Source organism: Balaenoptera musculus, chromosome 8 (assembly GCF_009873245.2).
Source record: "Balaenoptera musculus isolate JJ_BM4_2016_0621 chromosome 8, mBalMus1.pri.v3, whole genome shotgun sequence".
Lineage (NCBI taxonomy): Eukaryota > Metazoa > Chordata > Mammalia > Artiodactyla > Balaenopteridae > Balaenoptera > Balaenoptera musculus.
Genome location: NC_045792.1, coordinates 85,857,941 through 85,880,518, shown reverse-complemented (window position 1 = coordinate 85,880,518; position 22,578 = coordinate 85,857,941). Strand labels below are relative to the sequence as shown.

The window sequence follows — 22,578 nt, the reverse complement described above, 5'->3', positions numbered from 1 at the left end:
GAATTAGCCTCATTCCATATTTCATGCTCAGGTAAGAAGTGAGAGAGTTAGAACACTTGGGTTAGGGTTTTAGCCCTAAGTCCAGGGCCCTTTGTATGTTGATTTGGGCATCAAACATTAGTCTGCTTTGATTTCACCCAACTCTGTCTTCCATCCATTACTGTCCTGGTGACTATTTCCATTGGCTAGAGTTCCTTTTCAAATTCAAAGAGACCTGAGCCTATGGAAGAGACATGAGCATTGTGCACATTTGGAGAAAGCTCACCCAGAAATGCTATTCCCAAAACTTGGTTCAGTGACTGCTCAGGAGAGTAGGGTTTGGTGTCAAAGAAAGCCAAGAGTTGAGGAAGGGGGAGTTTGTGAACTTGTATCACTCATTTGAGTGGAAATGGCTTTATTAAGCTGGAAAAGTAATTAACCCTTGAGCATAGTATTTTGTGCTTTTGTCCCCGTGATGGGATATGAGTGATGCTTATCTCCAAAAGGGGAAGGAGACAGCACATAATGAGTATCAGCTGTGGATCAGGAACTGGCGTTATCTTCCCCAAATTCTGTAAAGTGGGTATTTTGACTGGATGAGAAAAATTCTGGTTGAGGAAGTCACCCAGGTCACACCGTTCATATATGGCTGAGCTAGATTCAAAATCAGGGCTGTCTGGCTCCTGGGTGCTTTGCATCACGTGGCAGACAGTGGATTTTTTTTTTTAATTTAATTTAATTAATTAATTTACTTTTATACAGCAGGTTCTCATTATCTATTTTATACATATTAGTGTATACATGTCAATCCCAATCTCCCAATTCATCCCACCACCACCACCCGGCCCCTGCTTTCCCCCCTTGGTGTCCATATGTTTGTTCTCTACATCTGTGTCTCTATTTCTGCCTTGCAAACCAGTTCATCTGTACGGGGATTCTGGAGTCACATTGCCTATGTCCAAATATGGTTCTGTGACTCTACTAGGGTGTGTGACTTTGGGAAGCCACTTAATCTCTTTGGGCCTCAGTGTTTCCATCTCTTAAATGTGGATAATAGTCCTTCTTATAGAGTTATGGTGAGGATTAAATATGGTAATATCTACAAGGTATATTCCTATACAAATAAAAGTTAGCTACCATCATCGTCACTACCACCATTACCTTTGGTCCCTCTACTTGCCAATAAGGCAGATTCTTCTGGGCCATGAGATAAGTGAGTATTCAGAGCATTCCTCTCCAAGACTTTAGTGCTTTTTGGAATTTAACAATTGATCAGGGGTGTTGGGTGCGTGGCTCAGAGCACAGGCCAGGAGGGATGCAAAGTATAGTTGAAAAGCAACAAAGTAGACTACAACTGCATGATGAACAAATAACTCAGCTGGTTAGTTGGGTGTGCTGCCATAGGAATTGGCCTATAAATAGGGTTAATGTTTTCAGGGGAGAGAGTAGCTTAAGCAGGCATGTTTGGATGTTCTACCTAGGAGCTGCCAAAAATATATATGAATTGACTTGATAAGATTAATAGTGATATTAAAAGTATACATCATGTAAAATTAATGTTTTGTGAGTTCTTATTAAACATCTGGAACTGTGCTAAGCATTTTGTTCACAACAACCCTTATGTGGGGAACACTTTTATTATTTCCATTTTATAAATGAGACAACCAGGACTCACAAATGTTAAGTATGATCAAGGTTGTCCAACAGGTAAGGGGAAAAGCTGGCCTTTGATCCAGGTCAGCCTGCCTCCAGAGTCCATGCTTTTTCTTAATACATATTCCTTCTCATCTGCTTATACTGGGGCTTCTTAGTGATCTTGATTTCAAGTGCCTGATTCTGTGGATGACCTCAAGACCCAGTCTTCATTCATGTTAAGACTATCACCCTGGCAGATTCTCCAAAGCGGAAGGGAGGGGAAGAGCCTTCTCAGATGGAGAGATGCCCCTGAGAGTGGAAGCCGGGCTTTGATCTTTATTTTTTCATGGGCAGCATCTTCCTGCTTGAAACCTGAAGGACAGCTGGCTCCCAAGTTCCTTGCAAGAGAACCAGGCCAGATTCCTCCTAGTGCAACTTCATAATTACTATTCTCTAATGAGAAATAGATTTGATCATAGCAACTAGAATTTATTTTAGGCCTTTGTTCCAAGAACCTATTAAGGTTTCCACTTTGCCTTAAACCAATTCTAGTATCGTCCTTTATTTATTTATTTTAAATTGAAGACTAGAGTGCCCTGAACTAAGATGTCTCAGCAGCATTTTTACCTAAACTCCTTCTTTTTCTTTCTTTTCTTTGTGGTTCTCCAGCATCCTTCTTTTTAGAGCTTTGAGTATCTCATAAGCATGGTCAAAAGGACTCTTCACACTGATGTAAACTTATGGGTGAAAGACTACAACTTACTCTTAAGAACTTAATTGGTTTTCCTGGTGCTGACGTTCTAAGAGGGAACATTATCAACCATCCTATTTTTTTCAAGTCAGAACTTGAGAAACAAGATTTGAGGAAGGATTTTTCTCAGCCCTTCTTGGTTCAAGAGGCCCTCTGGAAGATTTTATTTTCTTTTAGTTAACAGAGAGAGCAAGAGAAAGTATTTTGGTTTTTTTCAGGACACATAGGCATTACACATATAGGTCAGGGAGGAAATTGTGACTGAGTTTCTTACCCAACAGCTGTGTCTGTGTATACGAGTGTGCTAGGGACAGACTGGGGCCCAGGGGGAAGGCAGTGTTGTTTAGATCCTTACAAAAAAAGATGAATTTTCTACTATGGGGGAATTCACAGGTGGTTGCACTTTCCTGTAGAATTAGTAAATAAAATAAGTGGAGGTAATCTGGAATCTTCGAAGAACAGTTTAAATCAAGAGGACTTGCTGGACACAGCTAGGAATGGCTGCAGTCTGGGAGCTAATTCTGAGATCTGAACACATTATTTCCCTCTACTTCTTCCTCCCCTCCTCCTCCTTTCTCTTTTCCTGTTGTTTATTGGGCGCTTACCATTCATTAGACATTTTGCTAAGCAATTTACATACGTTGTCTCATTTAATTTTCATACAAGCTTATGAGAGAAGTATGATTGTTATCTCCAATTGACAAACAAGGAAATCAAGGCTTCTAAAAGTTAAGTCACTTGCTCCAGACCAGGCAGAGGGAAAGGTAGAGCCAGAACTCAACCCCAGGTCTCTCCGTTCTAGACCTTGACCTCCCAACCATCACATCATACTGCTTCCTCACTAAACGTGTTCTGTTCATTGTCCCCAGGGACAGGATGAGAACATCCGTCAATGTTGTGGGAGACTCTTTTGGGGCTGGGATTGTCTATCACCTCTCCAAGTCTGAGCTGGACACCATTGACTCCCAGCACCGAGTGCATGAAGATATTGAAATGACCAAGACTCAGTCCATTTATGATGACATGAAGAACCACAGGGAAAACAACTCCAACCAATGTGTCTATACTGCACACAACTCTGTCATAGTAGATGAGTGCAAGGTACCTTTCCCATTCATGGATATCGAGACCTGTATATAATAGTGCATGCTCAATTTCTTAAAGCAAACACAAAAGCCCTGCATGTATCATTGTCACATTTATTTTTCTAAAGAATCATGTAACTCAAGCATCTATGAGTCCCAGATCATCTAACTCTGTGTCTAACGTGGCAGGAAATCAACAAGTCTAACGGTGAAAGAGCCAATCGGTTACTTGTTTTATCCATGTGATGTAAAACAATCATTTTGACTCCCCCGTCCACCCACTTCACAAATTCAATCAGTTTTCTTTGAATATTATGCTCGAGAATTTGTGGTTTCTAGGGCCTTGCTGGCTTTCAAATATTCTGTTCAAGTGAAACATCAAAAGAAATACCCAGAATCATTTGATTTACATAGCACAAGTATTCCTTCTTGCTCTATATCATGTATTGGTCAAAAATGTGCCCACATAACTTTGTGCAGCTATCTTTCTCGTCATTATTTTTGTGGGAAGGTGAGTTTTGACCTGGCAATCACTTTGCTCCAAGAATGGGGAAGCAATTTCAAGTAAAGAATAACTCTCCTTCAGGACAATTATCCATAGATGTCTTTAAAAAAAACACTGTATGTCACATACTGCCTGGCAGCACCATTTTTCCTGAAGCGTGGATGTTCTGGACTCTTTTCCAAGCTGTTGGATGCTAAGTCTTCAAGCCTGATGGGCTCTGTCTAGCCTTCATTGTAACTAACTTGACATTGTCAAAGTGTCATGACCAGAGTGAAGCAAACTTGGAGAAACCCTGGCAGGTGAGCAGGGTCAACTCTAAGGGTTGTAAGTGGCAACTGAGGACAACCTTAACCAAACACAGATTTCTGATACCTTTTTGACTCCTGTTGACGGATCTCATTTAATAGTTAATTTCTCCCTATGTTATTTCTGGGTCATTCCAAATATATGCCATGGCTTCTTCCAGACAACTAAGGATGACACAGAAGCAACCCCCTCTACTGGACTGTATCATAGGTCAGCCACCATCTTTGGTTCATCCCCTCTGTATAAGCTACATGTGTGGGTAAACCAGGGCTCTGATGCAAATTAGGGAGGGACCCCGCCCATCAAGAGGCAATTGCATAAATTAATTGACTCAGTGAAAACAATTAAAATTGTTAGAAATTCAGATACACCTAAATGGTATACTCCATTCTCCTGGAAAGTTAGTGTTTTCCACATCTCAATGATTGTGCTGGATTATTCCCCATCAAAATATTAGTTTTGGTAAACAAGGGTCAACATTCCATGGAATAGCTTTATGCTCTATTGTATTTAACAAGTATTCATCGTGTGCCTTGTGGGGTTTAATTGAGCACCCCCATCTTATTCCTATGACCTCCTATATTTTGATTATTAGTCAAGATTTATTGAGTGCCCATAATCTGCAAAGCCCTGAGTTAGGCACTGGAGGACAGCAAAATGAATGTACAGTTATATAGTGGAGATACAGCTTGATCCCAATTACTGCCCTACGAGGAAAAATAGTAGTAGGAAACAAAATAAAATCACCACATATATTCTTTAACTTTGCAGTTATATATAAGAAGAATCCTAGTGGTTAACTGCCTTTGGTGCGGCCCTTCTGGAGCATCTCAAGAGGCTTCTTAACAATATCGTGTAGGACAAGTTTTGAGGAAGGTGTATAGGCATGGAGATGTCTTTAGATTTCAGACTTCCTGCACTTTTTTTTCCCTTAAAGCATATCAAGCACATCAGGACAAATTTGCTTCATTTATTTTAGCAAACAGTTCAATCCCTAAAGGGAAATGTTGGTCAACTGTCTCTATCACTGTGAAGTAAGCCCATGAGGAGAGAGACTGCATCCCTGTTTATCACTGCTGTGCCCTAAAGCAGTGCCAGGCATGCAGTAGGCTGTTCAGAAATATTTATTGAGTGTATACTTTTAGCATCTCGACCCCATGCTTTAATTCAGATAACCTTTTTTGCTGGACAGTTTGATAGAGATAGTGGCTCAGTCTTTCTAGGTAATTGACCACCAAACCAACCACCTGCACACTCGTTGGTGAATTAGTGTTTAGATGGTCAAATGGTGAAACTGAGCAGATCATGGAAATGATGAAACAGCCATATTGGTTTAATAACTCTTCGGCGGTTTGCATTTTTTAGTGAAGTGATGGGTTCAGCTCAGTGAAGGTTGTGAGGCGAGGCCAATCGACCCTTCTCGCTCTAGACCAGTTAACTGAGTTGACACCTATATGCAAAGAAGGCAGTCAGAGCTATGGAGATGAATTTGAAGGCTTTCCCAGAATATCTGAGTCACATTTACTCCTGCCTTTGAACCTCCTTCTGGTCCATTCTCAGTCTCACTGTTTTAAAAGCTGAGTTGGGAGACATCACTGCTTACTGCCAGTTCTCCCCTTTTGGCTCTTCCATTACCCAGGTGTTGGGACGGAGCCGGGTGGAACAGACTGGGGGAGCGGAGTCCCTGCTTCCTTTAATCCAGCCAGAAAAAGGAAATGCCAAAAAAGCTGCTGTCCCAGCTACTTCAGAGACACAGGTCCCAGTATTTGAAAACAACAACCCCCCTGCCCCTGCCACCTGAGCTCTGTCTGGTTTTCCAAAGGCACCACACCATGATTTATAATGTGGCACAGCTATTGATCTGGTTCATCACTGAAAGCCAAATAGGTACATTCAAGGTCATGGTGAACAGGCAGCTTGCTCCAGGCAGATAGTTTGTCCCTGGCCATCTTTCCTGACAGTTCACTGAAGGGGAAACAAGTTTGCTGCTGCTCTGGTCACAACTTTAACCATTCTAAGCATTGTTCTGTCATCTTGGTCTCTCTATTTTCAAACTCTTGCCTTGTAACCGTAGTTTGAAGTTATGCAATGTTTTTAATTTTAATCAGAAGAACTGCATGTGATGCTTTCATTTGCTTGTTGCATGGTCTTTTTTAAAAAAAAACAATGCGGGGACCTCATGGGGACCGGAGGAATGAGTAGTTTTTATTTTCATTTGCTTGGTTCGTGAAAAGTTTTCTGTTCCTAGCATGATGTGTGTGTTCATAGTGCATGCCTCTCACTTCCACTTGGGTAAGAAGAAGGCCAGATTTCTTTCAAACATTGCTGCGTTTGTCATGTCTCCATATCCTAATGCTTCCATAAATCCAGTCTCTCCATTATGTGGAATATCAGTCGTGGGTTTAAGTTTGCACATGACGTTGAGGACAGACAGATGGAAGGTAAGCTAGGAAAACGGCTTAGACGTGGAGGGGAAAACTTCCCATTCTGTGTAAGGGTTCAGTTCGCTGAGAGCCAGGGAAGCATAATACTGACAGTCTGGAAATTATAGTTGATTAATAAATGTCTGCAATGATATAATTTAGAGATACTGACTTCAGCCTTTTAATTCCCTCCTTTCCTTTTTAATTTTTAAAGCCTGGATAGCTTATATGGTAGAGCCAGACCATCACGATTTGAAAATTGGACATGTATAAACTCCACCTGGCCTCATTGCAACTGAACCTTTCACGTGCATGAGTAGAACTAGCTGCCTAGTTCTGGATTTTTTTTTTCTCTGCGGTTGTCTGGAGTAGCACAAGGGCACTATGTTTTCAGGACTGCATTGTTGTGTGGTGGGTCTATGGGTAATTAGACACCCTCACAACCCTAAAATCATAGTAGAAGTTGTTTATCTCCCAACTTGCAAAATATCTCTAGTCGCTCAATACCCCCCAAGGCAAATATGTATTTTTTTTTTAATGTTCGCAAATCAGTGTTGAAAACTAAGACCAGTTCAAAATCAATTTGGAAGGAACAACGTTTAAAATTAATATTTAAGTCATGTAGTAGAATCTGGGTCTGGTGCTCCTCCACATAACCTCCCGGGTGGTTTTCTGGTTTGTGGCCCGTAAGCTGGATGTTGATGATAATTATTTTCAGGTAACTCTGGCAGCCAACGGAAAGTCAGCCGACTGCAGTGTTGACGAAGAACCTTGGAAACGTGAAAAATAAGGATATGACTGTCAGCAAATTCTTGAATAAACTCCCCAGCGTATCTTATGGTAAAAGAGGATATAAACAAGCTTCCTTTGAAAAGAAAAAAAATACATATATTTCTATGTTTACTTAATCTGTTAGCTGAGGCTTAGAGGATCTGTTGTGAGTCAGTGATAGGCACGGTGCTGTGTCTTTGCCAAATAATGCTTGGTAACCATCTAATTTTCTCACTTGTATTATTGTTTGAATGGATGCCGCTGCAGGAATCAGTTTGAATTGAAGACGCATTCTTGCCAGCTTCCCTTTTCTCTCAAGATGCAGAACCGTGGATGCTCTTTTCCCAGGGGACACGACTAAAGCCGTGTGGCACATTCCAGGGATTTGGAATAATGGGCAGACAGTCAGTGTGTTACTCTTTCCAGTGTTCTCCATGCCTCACCTTGTAACACACAAGAGATTCTGTTAGAAGCCTTTAGAAGTAAATTCCCTTAAATGTCTTGTAGCGTATGTCCTTGTGTTGATTAAAACAAAGTACCCATCTTAAGGTACAATTTCTCTTCTGTATACGCTTTAAGTTACATGGCTAAATGTTTCAAAGAGAGTCATGGTGGGAGCCATATCTTAAAGCTAGCTGGTTATGGAACCCACTGAGTCTCTGCTCTACCCCATCTAGTTTATGGAGATAATTGTTGAATTTCAAAGTAGGTTTCATAATTTGCTCTAAATTTGATAAGGGATTAGGATGTAATTTACATGTAATGTCTGTGTATATTGACAAAAGTAAGAGAGCACAGTCAACATAAATTTTAACCAGATTCAAAGATTCAAATTTGTTTTGTGTTTGGTTTGCATCACCTGGCATAGTGAAATCAAGTGAGATTATTCGATCTATGCTTCAGTGTCTTTGTTTCGTTCATACAATTCTTATTTGGGTCTCTACCAAAAAAAGACATTCTTAATCCCCAAATTATTTCAATCATATTCTCATCAAACTAGAAGGCTTAATCATTTTACTCTCCTCACAGATGGAGGATAGTTGGGTTGGCTGTGCCTCTTTTAATACTAATCTCGTGATAAAAACAAAACCAAAACACTGTTTGTTAGTTATCTAATATGTGGAAAGCTTTTTGTTATATTATATCAAAGCACCTAAAACCAGTTCAGGACACAGTTGGAAGCAGAGCCCATCTTTTCCCCCAGTCTTCTCTGTGGAAAGGAACAGAAAACAAACATAGGTGCAAAATCCTATAAAGGTGACATTCTTATGGCAAAGTCAAGGCAGCCTTGAACCATGAAGTAGGAACAAAGGATGGCTTTACAGAACTTCACAGATGGAATCTTCTCAAGGCTGTGGAAGTTTGAGGGAATACATAATATAATTGGAACAGCCCAGTCGGTGCCTTGCATGCTGTAGGCACCTCCAAGCTACATTTTTCAATGTCTGTACTATCATTTTCTGTTGAATAACCCACAGTATTTTCCTACGGTTGCTGGCTTTAGGAGTTTTCTGAGGACTTGAGCATGAATCATTGAGAAATAAAGCACATTTGACGTGTGTAGAACCTTGGTCCAATGTGAGAGTAAGGTGTTTATCTGCGGTCAGCAGATGGGTGCTGAGATATTCATGAAGAGTCATAGAGTCCAGAATTTCTTAGGAGAGGGTGTTTATGGACATACATGCCCTTTATTACCCCCTCCTTGTGACTTTTCTCTTCCAAATCAGATACCTTTGGAACACACAAGAGACATGAGATTCTAGTAGTTTTGTCTCTTAAGCCCTAGTTGTTTTTGTTTTGTATAAGAATCAGTGTTGAGCAGTATTAAGTAGTTTTTGCTTTTTTTTTTTTTAAATACATTTGTCTTTAGTTTCATTAGATGGACAGTTAAGAGGGTGGCCAAGGGCATGCTGAAATGTAGTAGTGGAAAATGCATCCTTTACAGCAGATGTTGTGGGTCAAAGGGACAGTTCCCGGATTTAACTGTGAAACTGTTAAGGATCATCGTTAAGTGGTGCTCCCAAGAGCTTTTTTATGGTGAGGAGAAGGATTTAGGCAAGGCATCTAGGAGCTTGTGGTTCTGCTGTTTAACGCCAGGTTAGCACTTTTACACGCTGACATGTTACTCAAAGGAGTGGTCTCAGGATCGTCTTCCGAAGACTCTGCCTAAAAGTCTTCCCTGTTTGCTTGTCTTCAGCTTTTTCCTAGTTATCAAGTTAACCTACAAATATACAAGGCGACAGCGTGTTCAGAAGAAACTAGGTGCACAGCTTAACAAAGCAGGTTTTTCAGGTTTGAAACTATGCAGTAAGTTTCATGAGAATATACTTAGGAAATCAGTTCATCTGGAAGTTCAACAAATCAGTAAAAATAAACAATGTCTCAAATTCAGAACTAGCCTGAAAACCCAGGATGTATGTAGAGCTGACGTGTGACTGTGTCCTCTGGTTTTTTTAGGCCTCATTCATTCTTCTCATGCCATGCCCATTGGGGTTTTCCTTGCCCAGCATATGTGCCATAAACAGAACAAATAGATTCAGAATATACCTCTAACAACCTTTTTCTAAACAGGATATTATAACCTGTCAGTTATATGCATAGATTTATTTTAATAGGTCCAACACAAATATGAATGCTTGTAACAGTCCATTAATGTTTGACCATGCATAAGTGTTATACTTGTATACAGACATGGCAGGCCAGATACAGACACTGCATCCCTTAAGTTCTGTTAAGTCAGGGCTTTGGCAACACCGTTTTTTATGAACTCATTCACTATTTTTAGGAAATCAGAATTGTTTCAGGAGAAAACCAACAAGGTAGACTTTTATTCTCTCCTTTCTTATTTATGTCCTTTTGGGAAACCCAAGTGGAGTCATCATTTGATTACCTACTACAATTCAATGAATCAAGTCCTATCAGTGAAAAGAATCGCTCTCAAGGCAAAGCTTTACCTTAGATCTTTGAGGATATGCCTCCCATGCAAAGAGCATCAGACAATCAAGGCAATCATCTAAATCACGCAGATCTTCAATATAAAACTTCAGATGATGAGTTTTGAGCCAGGTAGCTGTCAGGTTTGATTCTTCACTTCCTATTGAGTGTGGAAACACAACCTATAGCCTCATTGCCGGCAGAAGTGGCCATGTTCCATAAAATATAAATATTTACTTCTCTTTACTCATCAGCTTTGGATGTTCAGGAAAGTCTAAAGAAAGGTTGCCAAAATGCCTAGCTTTTTGGATTTGAACTAATGGAAGCTGAGAAAGGCTTAGGGTAAATTCAGATTATGGGGAGATGTACTCCTGGTAGGTAAGGTCAGCAATCCCAACGACTGGTTGAATAGAGGGTCTCAGATCATTTCCACTCGTGCACAGAGAAATATGTCATTTGCAAGTTTATATCTAGTCAAGAAGCCCCTTTGGAGTTGGGTAACTCACCTACTGGATCCCCAAAAGGAAACCCAATCCTGCCATGCTTTTGCAAATACCACACTTCCCTTTGTTCCCAATAGCAAAAGTTATGGTACAATATTTCACTTTTGTCTGAATCAAGGGTTCTGTCTGTGCTATATTTTCCATGCAAAGGTCAGAGAATTAAGGCAATCATGTAGATAATACAGATCTTCATGATCTGAACCAAGTAGCTATTAGAAATATGGCAATGAATCCAAATAGGTACCCACATGCTCAGAGAGAATGCTCCATAGTTCAGACTCTTGATAAACAAGCCCCAGCAGCTCTTGCCTGGTGTGATGACTAAATGCTCAGCAGTTACACCCAATGGAGGTGGCTCTTCCCACTTCGCTGCTCTTCAGTGCTTGGGGCCATACAATTGTGTGGGTTGCTGGTTTGGCTTTGCTTATTCTCCAAATAAATTCATTCCAAGCCAAGAAAAAGGAACAAATGGGATTTTTCAATTATTGTAATACTTGCTCTTTAAATAAGATATGACAGTCTAGGAGCCTAAAAAGATTAAGTTTAAAAACAAAAGGCTTGAAGGAATTCTGAAGTGAGAGTTTTGTAAATCTAGTTGTCAGAGAAGATAAATGGTCTCAGTATCTGATAATTTCTGGCTAAAACTGAGAAGGACCACTGAGTGCCAACCCAGGGACGTTGCATTGTAGGCAGATTGGTCTCCTTGGATGGAGTGAGTTCAAAGCTGTTCAGGCATCAGTTGCTTATGATTTTTCTGAAAAGAAAACCCAATTTCCACTCTTCCTTTTCCTCCCTTCTTATTCCAATGATCATTATTGCTGCTTAAGAGACAGTTTAATAAATGACCATCCAACTTAGCGCAAGGGTTGGTTTTACAATAGATGACAGCGAATCTTAACTGAGTAGTGTCTTATTTCACCGCACAGCACAGCTAATTCAGGGAATGACATAGAGGTGAGGAGAAATAATGCAGTTGGGTGGAGAAACTTTTGACTTAGACTCTGCCCATTTTTATTCATATAACTTACACAAGTCACTTTACACACAAGCTCCACTGAAGAAAAAAAAAGTGAAGTGCTGGATTAAATGATTAAAACCCCCATCCAGCCCTATGAAACCACCATATAATGATCTCTACTTTAATTTCTTCTTTCATAAGAGGCTTACTACTATAACACATTAGCTATTTATATTGCAAGTCAGAGGGGCCCACAACAATGAATAATCAATTTGGATTTTTCTCATCCCCTTTGGGGGAAATTAAATTCAAGCCTCTCTCTTCGTCTGAAGTTTTACAACAAGCTTGGAAGATGGCCATGTTCATCCACAGTTTGGTATTTGGGGATACAAACAAACTTCCTTTTATAAAACTGTCCTTTGCCTAAAGCACTGTCCTAATAGAAGTAGCAATTCAGCTCAGGGAAAAATGCTGCCAGAGTCATCATGAGGGGCCAGGATGAACCTATGGCCTGCCTCAAGGTCTTGCATCATTCCTCTTGCGGCAACAGGGCCCACTCCGAATACCCTAAACACACAGTTTCCTCCAAACAGTCCTAATTGCCAACCCAGTATGGGAATTTGGGAGCATCTGGCAAATCAACTTGAACACTCTTATGAAACTGGTGCAAGACTTACACAAAAACAGCGACTGTCTGTAAATATTCCCTTTCCACTGGTACGCAGACACGCACATCCACGCACAGGGTGGGCCCGGGCCAACTCCTTTCTCTGGAGAGGTATGCAGGGATATTTGGTTGAGTTCATTTTCAAATTTTCCTCTTGGTTTGCTATTACTGTGGGCACCACATCACAGGTGGAGAAGGTCTATCTTACAAGAATAGACTTGTATTGGTGATCATTGCCTTCCTCAATGCCCAGAGTTTCTAGGCTGGATAAAATGCATGGTCTGTCTGCAAGGTGCATGTGACTGGCCATGGCCTTTGAACAATCTCTTGCACGTTCTGGTACTGCTGCAATGGGCCACTGTTTGCATCCTTGCTCTTTGTCCAAACTTCTGCTAAATACGCAATACGTTTGGTATTATTGTGTTGTGAGCACCTTTATTGCCAGAGAAGACTTCAGCTCTGTAGATGCGGGGCAGAGGGATGTAAAGCTAGTACTAAAAGGATCGAGTTAGTGTTTGTTTGTTTGTTTGTTTAAATTTTTAGTGCAGAAGACCTGACACTAGAGCATCAAGAAAAAGATATTTCTTAACGGATCCATATAAGAACGTATGGAAAAGGAAGAGGAGCCCTCAAGTTCTTATTTCATTCACTCTAAATAATATCCTGAGTAATTACTGATCAGCTTTTTTTTTTTTTCCATGTCCAGCTTTGCCTCACCTTCTTACTTCTGGTGCAAATATCCATTTTGATATTTTTTGAAGTCCTTCTGATTATTATACAGGGCCCTTTTGTGCTGAGGATAAAACCTGCTACTGGAACAGATCCCTGTACCTTGCAGAGTCAGCAGTTGACCTAGAGCCTGGGTAGCAACAGGTCTCCAGTTCCTCCGGAGACACCTCCCATCCCTGGGTGAGTGTTGGAACGTAACAGCTGACTGTGACCCTTGTCATCGTTCCCCGTGGGGATGGGGATGATGCAGCAGGAGATTCGCTCCTTCTGGGGCTCCGTTTCTTCTCAAGGCAACCATTTAGCTGCCTAGAAACAGCCTGTTGCCTTCGGTAGGAAAGAGATGCACACACTAGCCAAGGAAGTTAGTCTAGCATATCTCTGAGTTTTCGCCTCCATGGAGCAAATTCTCTGAAGTGTATGATCAGAACGCTGGCACTGTGGTTGCTCACTTCTCCAGGAGAGTTATTCTCCTTACTAGGAACTCATCCTTTGGCATCCAGATCTTTCCATAAACGACCTTCACTCCTTCCCTTCCTCCTTCCCCTGGGAAACCTCAGCATTGCATTTCCATGTTGCACAAGACAGATCAGGTTATCTGGTCACTACAGAGATTTGTATATAAAAAACTACTTTTGTGAGGATTTTTGTATATTGTTTTTCTATTTGTTTTCTACGGCTTGAGGAGAGAGCTGACAAACTGTGAATCTAATTTGGTCTTGCTGCCCGCGGATATATTTCGGCTTCCTGGTAAAAATCTATGTTACCAGGGACAATATATTGCCCTCTGATCAGTATTGCATCCCCCCCCCAAAATTCCTCCAGTCCAACCTTACATTCTTTTTTAAACAAATCCGTGGGCTTCTTTGCTATTATTTATAAAGAGCATGAGAAAACATATTTAGAGTCCTGGATATTATATGGTTAATATTGATTTAGCCTTTCATGATGTTATAGGTTTGTATCTATTCTTCATAAACCATAAAGAACTCAGTGTAGACTGAATTGATCTATTTAGTATCTGTAATTTTGCAGACAGATATCTTCTTATGGTATTTTCTATATAACCACATATGTAGAATTACAACTAACTAGAGCACAAGACGTTTCTACAGCAATTTAGAGCTGTCAGTTGTTTCCTGAGCATACAGCCACATTTGAAAAATTTAAGAACCCAGTCCTTTGCGATGCAATGAACAAAATGACCATTAAGAACAAGGAGTCACTTCAATCCCTTAGCTGGTTAGGGTATGCATTTAAACAATTAGTCTTTTTAACTCATGGAATGGTGCTGACTCCTTATTATTATTATTTTTAATTAATTAATTAATTAATTTTTGGCTGCATTGGGTCTTCATTGCTGGGCTTTCTCTAGTTGCGGTGAGCGGGGGCTACTCTTTGTTGCGGTGCGCGGGCTTCTCATTGCGGTGGCTTCTCTTGTTGTGGAGCACTGGCTCTAAGCGCACAGGCTTCAGTAGTTGTGGCATGCGGGCTTCAGTAGTTGTGGCTTGCGGGCTGTAGAGCGCAGGCTCAGTAGTTGTGGTGCACGGGCTTAGTTGCTCTGCGGCATGTGGGCTCTTCCTGGACCAGGGATCAAACCTGTGTCCCCTGCATTGGCAGGCAGATTCTTAACCACTGCACCACCAGGGAAGTCCCCTGACTCCTTATTTTTGACACAAGACCTTGTTTTCCCAGCTAAGCATTCTAATTTTGCTTTTCTCCAAGAAAATAAGGTGATAATAGTGGGATCATTTCTATGTCAGAATCTCCCATGTCTTCCTAATAATTTACGTGAAAATTGGTTTAGGAAAACTTTGAATAGAGAGATTGAGGGTGAGTGCAAGGAAGCAAATCAGGACAGATTTGTCGCAGTTCGTTCTTGCCAAGCAAATTGGTGGTAAATGTCACATTGTTATGTGAATTGAGCACATATTTTTAAGAAAAAAAAAATACTGGTACCAGCTCTGAAGCAATACTCCATCACTGGGGCTTAGAGTCACATTGAAATTGTTTAGAAGCAGCCCAGGTAGATTCTGTCCTCAGGTGAGTAATAATCTATGTAAATTTCCCCAAAAGGCAAATCAATAACTACTGCAAAGACAAGGGAGGGTCTTCCTTCCACCAAACACGCTTTCTGATATGGTTGTAGGGCTAGTATTTTTGCTATGTTTTAGGAGAATAGTCAGTTACATAGAAAGTGTACTGGTGTGTATTTGAACCCACCCCTCATTAAGCAAACAGATTAGATGTGCCCTCAACTGGCAACGACTGTATCTGTGATTTTCAAGTACAGATAGCTGTCAAGCATGAAGTTCTTGTGTGTACACAGTAACACTTGGTTCACGCATGAAGAACAGTGCCTATGCACTTTGTGTAGCTATAATGTAGGTATCTATGTGTAATTTCAGTGAAATGGTATATAGATGTATTGTAATTTAATTTAAATGTTATTTTTGGCCGTTCATCTAAGTGCAGTAGACATGTTGATTGTTGTTTTGAAAACCCTTCTTTTCCTTCTTAGATAACTAGTAGTGAATAATTTTTCCTCTTTCTTAAAGTGACTTGGGAATGTATATCAATGAAGAACTTATCTATGAATCCTTTGTACCCATGATTGTTTGAAAATCTGTGTGTGTCCAGCATCTTTGTAAATATGCCATTCAGGGCAAAGGAGGGTTGGATATGTGTCATGATTCTTAGTGAAAGGTCATCTGAAGTCTATGTAGTGCCCGATGAATGCAACTGTGGAACTTTTGATTATCTAGGCTTAGGTAGAGTTAGAATGAGGACATTTGTCTATAGCCCTCCTTCGCTTGATGGATTGAGACAAAAGGTTCTTCGCCTTCTGAGCATGAGCATGTTAGCATCATATCCTTAGGTAAAGGTCTGTCTCTTTGGTTGCCAAATACTGATCATGATACTCATGACTTAAAGGTTCTGAAGAGCCTCGTCCTCCTTGGTTTCTTGAGTCAGGGTACAGGAAAGACATTCACTGACTAACTGCCATGCAGGCAAAACACCACAAAAGCACACTTCTGGTAGTAAATTGCACAGTTGTCTCTAGAAAGATAAGAGAAGCACAAGCATGGTCAGTGTACAGCTTTGGGGTTGCAAAAGAAAAAAAAACACAAAAAACTGGTGAAGCACAGATCCCACATATGTGAAGGGAGTAGGACCTCTACCTAGTAGGCTTTGTGTGTGTGTTTCAAGTGGTTGAAGAGGGGGTTCAATGCAATTATATACCTGCCTCCAAAACACACATTCTGTCTAATTATCACTAAATGGAATGCTGTGGGGTCTATAGTTCCTGTAACCCCTTTTTTCCTCTGTAAGGACAGAGAAGAATGGCCATGTGCAGCTGGGAACACTGAGTGCCCCTCTCTTTTCACAAGAGGAGTGAAGCTTAAGAGATCCTCTGAGGGCACAAAGCACATTAATTTTCAGTGTCTTCTCCAATGATTGGAGTGAAGGAATGTAAATGTGAACAGGCAGATTTTTTTTTCCTGAAAATGTGGCTTCTTCAACTCCCGTCAAATTCAGGATGAAACCTTACCGAAAGAAAGCTAACCTTTAGGCAGGATTCACTTTGAAGATTCTTGTGTGTCCAGAATGAAAGATAAGAATAATTGTTTCCCTCACATTCACAATCCCCATTGGTCTAAAGTCATGTAACAATAGAGCATCTATAGCACATAGTGTTTAAAGACTAATGAATGAAAAAAGATAAAAACTTCAACTAATTTTGGGGGTGTTTCTTACATATGGTACTAGGAAATGCCTTGTTGGCAAAGCACATTTTGGGTAGTTGAAGTATTTTGTTCTCACCTTTAGCTTTCTAAGCTTTCTTACAATGTGGACTGATTACTGTAACATTACATGTGTAAAATAACTGGATATCCTTTATATACGGGAAATAATCTGTAAATCCAATATTTCACTAAGTGTTTTAGCTTTTATGTATATATCTCTCATCAATAAATGTGGATTCCAATTTCTCTTGGTTGTTGCCTCTCCTTCAACTGCAATTTTAAACTAGTGTTGGTTACATGGTAAGTGTCTCCAGTGCTCCTTTTGGAGAAGTTTGTGAATCAAAACCTACAGTGTCTAAATGAATATTTTCTAGGAAGCCTAAATATATGGTGGAGTCACATCTTATGTTATAAAGTTATGAGTTGGATAAAAATGGTGTATAATCAAAATTATCCTTGTGAACAGCCAGTATGTGTTATACCCCAAATCTCAGGAGCTTAAAGCAACTGAGGTTGATACCTTACTCATGTGATGTGTCCATCATAGTTTGACTGTGGGACTCTGCTCCACGCCATCCTCACTGAGGGAGTCTGAGAGAGACTTCCTCCTTATGCTTCTGCACTTGCCAAATGCAGGAAAAAGAGAACATGGCAAATCTTACACTGACTCCTAACGCTTCCTTCCAAATGTTGCATGCCTCACTTGTGCTCATTTACCAATGGCCAGAACTAGTCACATGGCTCTACCTAACTTCAGAGAGACAGGAAAGTGCAACCTTACCAGGTGCCCAGGAATAAAACTGGAAAGAGTTGATGAACAGCTCTAATGACTATTAGGCCGTAAGAAATTCCTTAAATCATTCATAAAGGATAGTATACAAACATATAGTCTTTCAATTTGTCCAACACGGCAAGTTTTTCTCTAGTATTGGGATACTCATTGCTATGGAAGTAAGTGACGAGCATTTAGCAGTCATGTTGTAGAATTAAAATGCATGGTCTTCAAAAGTAGGATCACAGTCAGACTAAGGAGATTTTCATGCAGTGAAAGGTGTATATACAGGAATGGAGCCCCACTGAGAGAGTGACAGGTTTTCCGTTCACGCTCCAGGGCACCCACATATTGAATAGAATGGCTTGGATTAGTTGAAATGTTCTCTCTCATTGTTTTTTGGGAGGAAAGGAAGCAAATATTTGATTTTAACTAAATAAAATACATGTATGTGATACATCACAATTTCTTTCACCAGTGTCAGCAATTTATGTAAATTTTTGGTGAAAATGGACGCTTCCTTTGAAAAGGCACTTTTCCTTATCCCTTTGGAGTCAAGCATACATCACATCCATATTCAAAATGTTATTAAAATCTTATTTACAGAAAATATGCTCGTCGGTAAGTTTCTGGGCTGCCATTTGGTCTTAAAGTGGCAAAGAGCCACAAATCAGAGTCAAGGTAAACTACTTAATACTTTAGTATGGGTACAATTTGATCATTATCAACTACTTCTTCAAAAGAGGACACAGCCCAAGAGAAACTTGACTTTGCTTGTTCAGGGAGTATGATCCCCATGTTCTAATTTCTTACCCTGTCTTCTGGAACAGAGGTGTTTAATCCACCCACTGTCATTGTAAGTCCACTTGTATGTTGCTTCAACTTACTGAAAGAAGAAGAAGCAGAAGAAGAAAAAGGGGAAGAAGAAGAATTACTATTATTTTGGGGGTGAGAATGGAAGGAGGAATTGTAGACTGGGAACCAGGAGGCAGGAGTTCTGATCTTTGCACAGTCACTAAAGAGTTGTGCAAATGTGGTCAAGGCCCTTTGCAATTTGGAAGTCATTTTGACATATGTAAAATTAGGGGTTTGAAGTAGATAATTTCTAAACTTTTGAACGCTGAAATTTGAATTCCGTCAGCTGGGTAAGTCATCATGACTACAGATAGTTTTATTTTTTAATCTGATTATTTTAACATAATATACATACAAAAGAATATATGTAACCTACATCTAAGTCATGATGCCACATGATATAGAATCATACGAATCTATTAGCCAGTGGAAAAATTAAAGCATCACCCATAACTTCCCTTGACCTTTGTACTCCTTCCTTACCCCATTAAGCTGCTTTACTCCCCAGGGGAAACTGTTACTAGGAATTTTGTGTTTATCATTCCTCTGCTTTAAAAAATATTTTTATCTCACACACATGCATGAGTCCACAAGCTTTGCTTATTGCTGAGCTTTATAAAAAAAGGTATCGTACCACATGTGGTCTTTTCCAACATGTCTCTTTTCTACCTAATGTGTTTCTCAGTTCATTCACGTTGTTACAAGTAGCTGTGGTTCATTCATTTTCACTGCTGTATAATTACATAGTATGTGACATGTGCCACACTTTGGTTATTCACTTTCCTGCCAGTGGACATTTGCCTCGTTGCCAGTTGTCTTCAGATGCTGCTGTGAACGTTTTTCTACGTTTCCTGGGCATTGCTGCTAGATGCAATAAAAAAAATTATGCACTTGTGTGTCTGTGTATCTCTCTGTGTATGTGTGTGTGTGCGCATGACTGAAAAGTTCCTATTCAGATCTTCTACCTATTTGTGCATGGCTCCTTCAGTGGGCCCACTTGTGGACACTGTTGGACCGCCTGGTGATCCGCACGCTGCTGGCTGTTTAATGGAATCCATCTCTCTAGCAGGAACACAGAGCATTTTTAAGAGGGGAATTTAAATTTAAAGCTGAAGCCTTCTTTCCTCAGGCTCACATGGTACGGCCTTTGAGTACAGCTCTGATGGTAGCCAGAGAGGACCTGCTAAGTCTTTGACCACTTCTTTAAGCAACAATGCGCTAGGCCCAGCAACTCCACCCAGCATCAGCAGGCTGTTTGCTATGATGCAAAGAGTAGTTTGACGGAAGCAGTTACAGGAAGTCACAAGAAATCTCTCCACCTACCCCAAGAACCACTAGTAGCCCCATTGGCTACACTCCCTTCCCCCCGCAATGGAAGATTATAGAAACATAAAGGGTAGTGTCTCTGCAAAGGACGAGCTCTGTGGCTGCCACCTAAGGCATGAAACGTTCCGGCACCTCTCCTTCCAGGCACAGTGACATAAACAGGAAGCCAGGACTCTGTACTTCAAAGAACCACAGGTGACAGAGGGTTCAGGCACCTCCAAGGAAGCTTTCATGAGGTGCTCTCCCCGCTCGTTACCTCTCAGCCCAGACAGGAAGGCATGGGTGGAGATGCCCACACAGTTGACGTGGGCCCTGCCAGAATAGAGGACTGTGGAGTCCCTGGCAAATAATACTTTCCTTCCTGGTAATTTTTTAAGTTTCGTTTATTCATCCTCCTACTGAGGCGGTGAGAGGCCATCTTTAATTCTCTTGTCATTGTAAGAAAAACTGAGCCACAGAGGCTGAAATTCAGGAGTGTTAGTTGGGTCCACACTGCTTGTCCCAAAACAGTATAAAGAGAATAAAGCCGTCCAACATAAATACTGTTTTTACTCTCAAACATTTAAAAGCAATGACTTTAAATTCTTCTGAATTCCATAGAGCAGACAAATAAAACGTTATTGCATTCTCCCATCGCACTTGATCGGGTCAGAATGAATATGCAAAACCCCAAGATCTATTTTTGTCTGTGATTTGGGGTAATCAGATTTTAGCCTTCCAAATATTGCCTGGAAAAATCTAGAGGCCTCCAGTGAAGGAAAAAAAAAGGCAGATATATAGAGCTGCTGTTGTCTGAGGTATGCTCGTTTTGTTGCATGACCTGGCTCTCCTGGAATTCTCCAACGGCTTCTGTCACTTCTCAGATGTTTTCCAGGCCTGGAAATTGTACTGCTCACAGAGGGAGGGGCCATGGAATTTCCAAATTGTCTTCATCTGAGTGAAAAGTTCAGCTGGAACGCAGTATCCCCTTTCTGGTTGCTTACCCTCCTGATCCCAGACTTTCCTCTCATCTCGGTGAGGAGGATACAGATCATTCTAGACTGTAAGACCAGAAAGGACCTCAGAGGGCAAATATTTGAAGTTTAGCCGTGCCTTTTTGCAGATGAGGGAATTGGTACCATAATTTAAAATGAATTAGAGGCAATACAGTGGCAAACCAAGGTTAAATCCTGGTTCTGTACCTTTCCTAGCTATAGACCATTGGACTGTTTACGTAGCCTCACTTTCCTCATCTGTGAAATGGGGCTAATCATGCCTATGCTATAGGAGGCTTTAATAGAGAACATCCATAAAGTAGTTAGCACAGCACTTGGCACACAGTAAGGGTTCAATCAGTGATAGTTACCGTCATGATCTCTATTATCATCCTTGGCATTATCAGTCCCAATTTCTTAGTGACTAAGCTGGAGGAAGCCTGGCTTCCTCTTTCCCAATTTGGGCTCTTTTTCAGCCATATCACATGGACTCTAGTCTATAACCCAGGGCTCAGCTGGCCTTCCAAAAATCTGAGCTTTGTTGCTGGACCATGACCTCTCCTGACCCGGCCTGGGGTAATCTTTTCTTTACTCCTAGAGAAGCTTCATGAACGTTATAAGCCTGTACAGTTGGATGTTCCAGGTGCCCCTCTACACTTTCTTCTGTTATTTGGCCAAAGCTCTGCTGCCTGGCAGTGAGGGAAGGCACTGGATTTCTTCGGGGACGGGAAGTGAATCTCAGCCTGGCCAAACTGGCCTGACATTGGGATGGGAGCCTGAGCTGGCTCTTCCAACGGGAAAAGAAACAGGACATCCAGAAATGAAGCAATCCTTTTCTTCACTGGAGAAGTCCCTCGAGGAGTCCTTAGCTCATAGTGTTGCAAGTACTAGTAGAGAGAAATGTCATGAGAAAGGCTGTTTCTGTGGAATGTGGCCAACCCAGCAGGGCCCTCCAGAACTCTCTTGGCTGAGTCTATTCCCAGCAGCTTCCCTTCCCATCATCGCTTTCTCCTTCGCCCTGTCTTCTCTCATGAATGACATTCCTGTTCTCTCTCAACAGTTTCAAGAACAGAACTTGGGAGAAACTTTTTGGAGCCTTTTGGTTTGGGGAACTCATCCATTGCTATGCTAACATCATCTCAAAATGGCACCCCTCTACAGCTTTCAGCAGCTTCAGGGCACGGCCACAATCTTAGGAGCCTGAGAGCTATGATTAATAGTAGCTATTGTCATAGGTAACATCCTTAGAAGCAGAATCTTGGACAAGATTCAAGTTCACATGATTTTTTTGAGGGAGTACTTCTCAGGAAACACAGTAAGGACGTGAAGGTAGCAGGAGACCGAAGGGAAAGAACTGAGCAAGAAGATAGCTTCAGGGAAAGTCTAACTTTAAGTTGTCTCCCCTTGAGGAAAGGAGACTTGTCTTCGGCACCCATATCAGTCAGTCATTGACTGTGGGCCACTTAGGGGTTGCAGGCAGAACCTCCAGGGTAAGGCAGATCCCATTTGCAGAGAGTCTTTCTCTAGAGAAGGGGGCAGCTGTGAGCTGTTAGCTGTTGACACAGCAGTTACGGAGTGGGTGCACCAACCAGAGAGGGAGAGCTGGGCAGATTACCAACGGCATCTACTACAGCTTTCCTCCCACACGTACCTACCATG

The 22,578-nt window shown here is 41.1% G+C and overlaps 1 protein-coding gene across 3 annotated transcripts in view; it reads left to right on the top strand.

Moving 5' to 3' along the window:
- Positions 1-14,601, top strand: part of SLC1A2 (solute carrier family 1 member 2) — a 150,859-nt gene extending 136,258 nt beyond the window's left edge. For 2 of the 3 annotated variants that reach the window (XM_036861175.1, XM_036861176.1), the window contains exons 10-11: positions 3,235-3,466; positions 7,403-14,601. In XM_036861175.1, the coding sequence (XP_036717070.1) occupies positions 3,235-3,466; positions 7,403-7,474 (304 nt within the window). In that variant the 3' untranslated portion in view covers positions 7,475-14,601. The remainder of the gene's footprint in view (positions 1-3,234; positions 3,467-7,402) is intronic. The other variant, XM_036861174.1, reaches the window with a different exon arrangement.
- Positions 14,602-22,578: the final 7,977 nt, after the last annotated feature.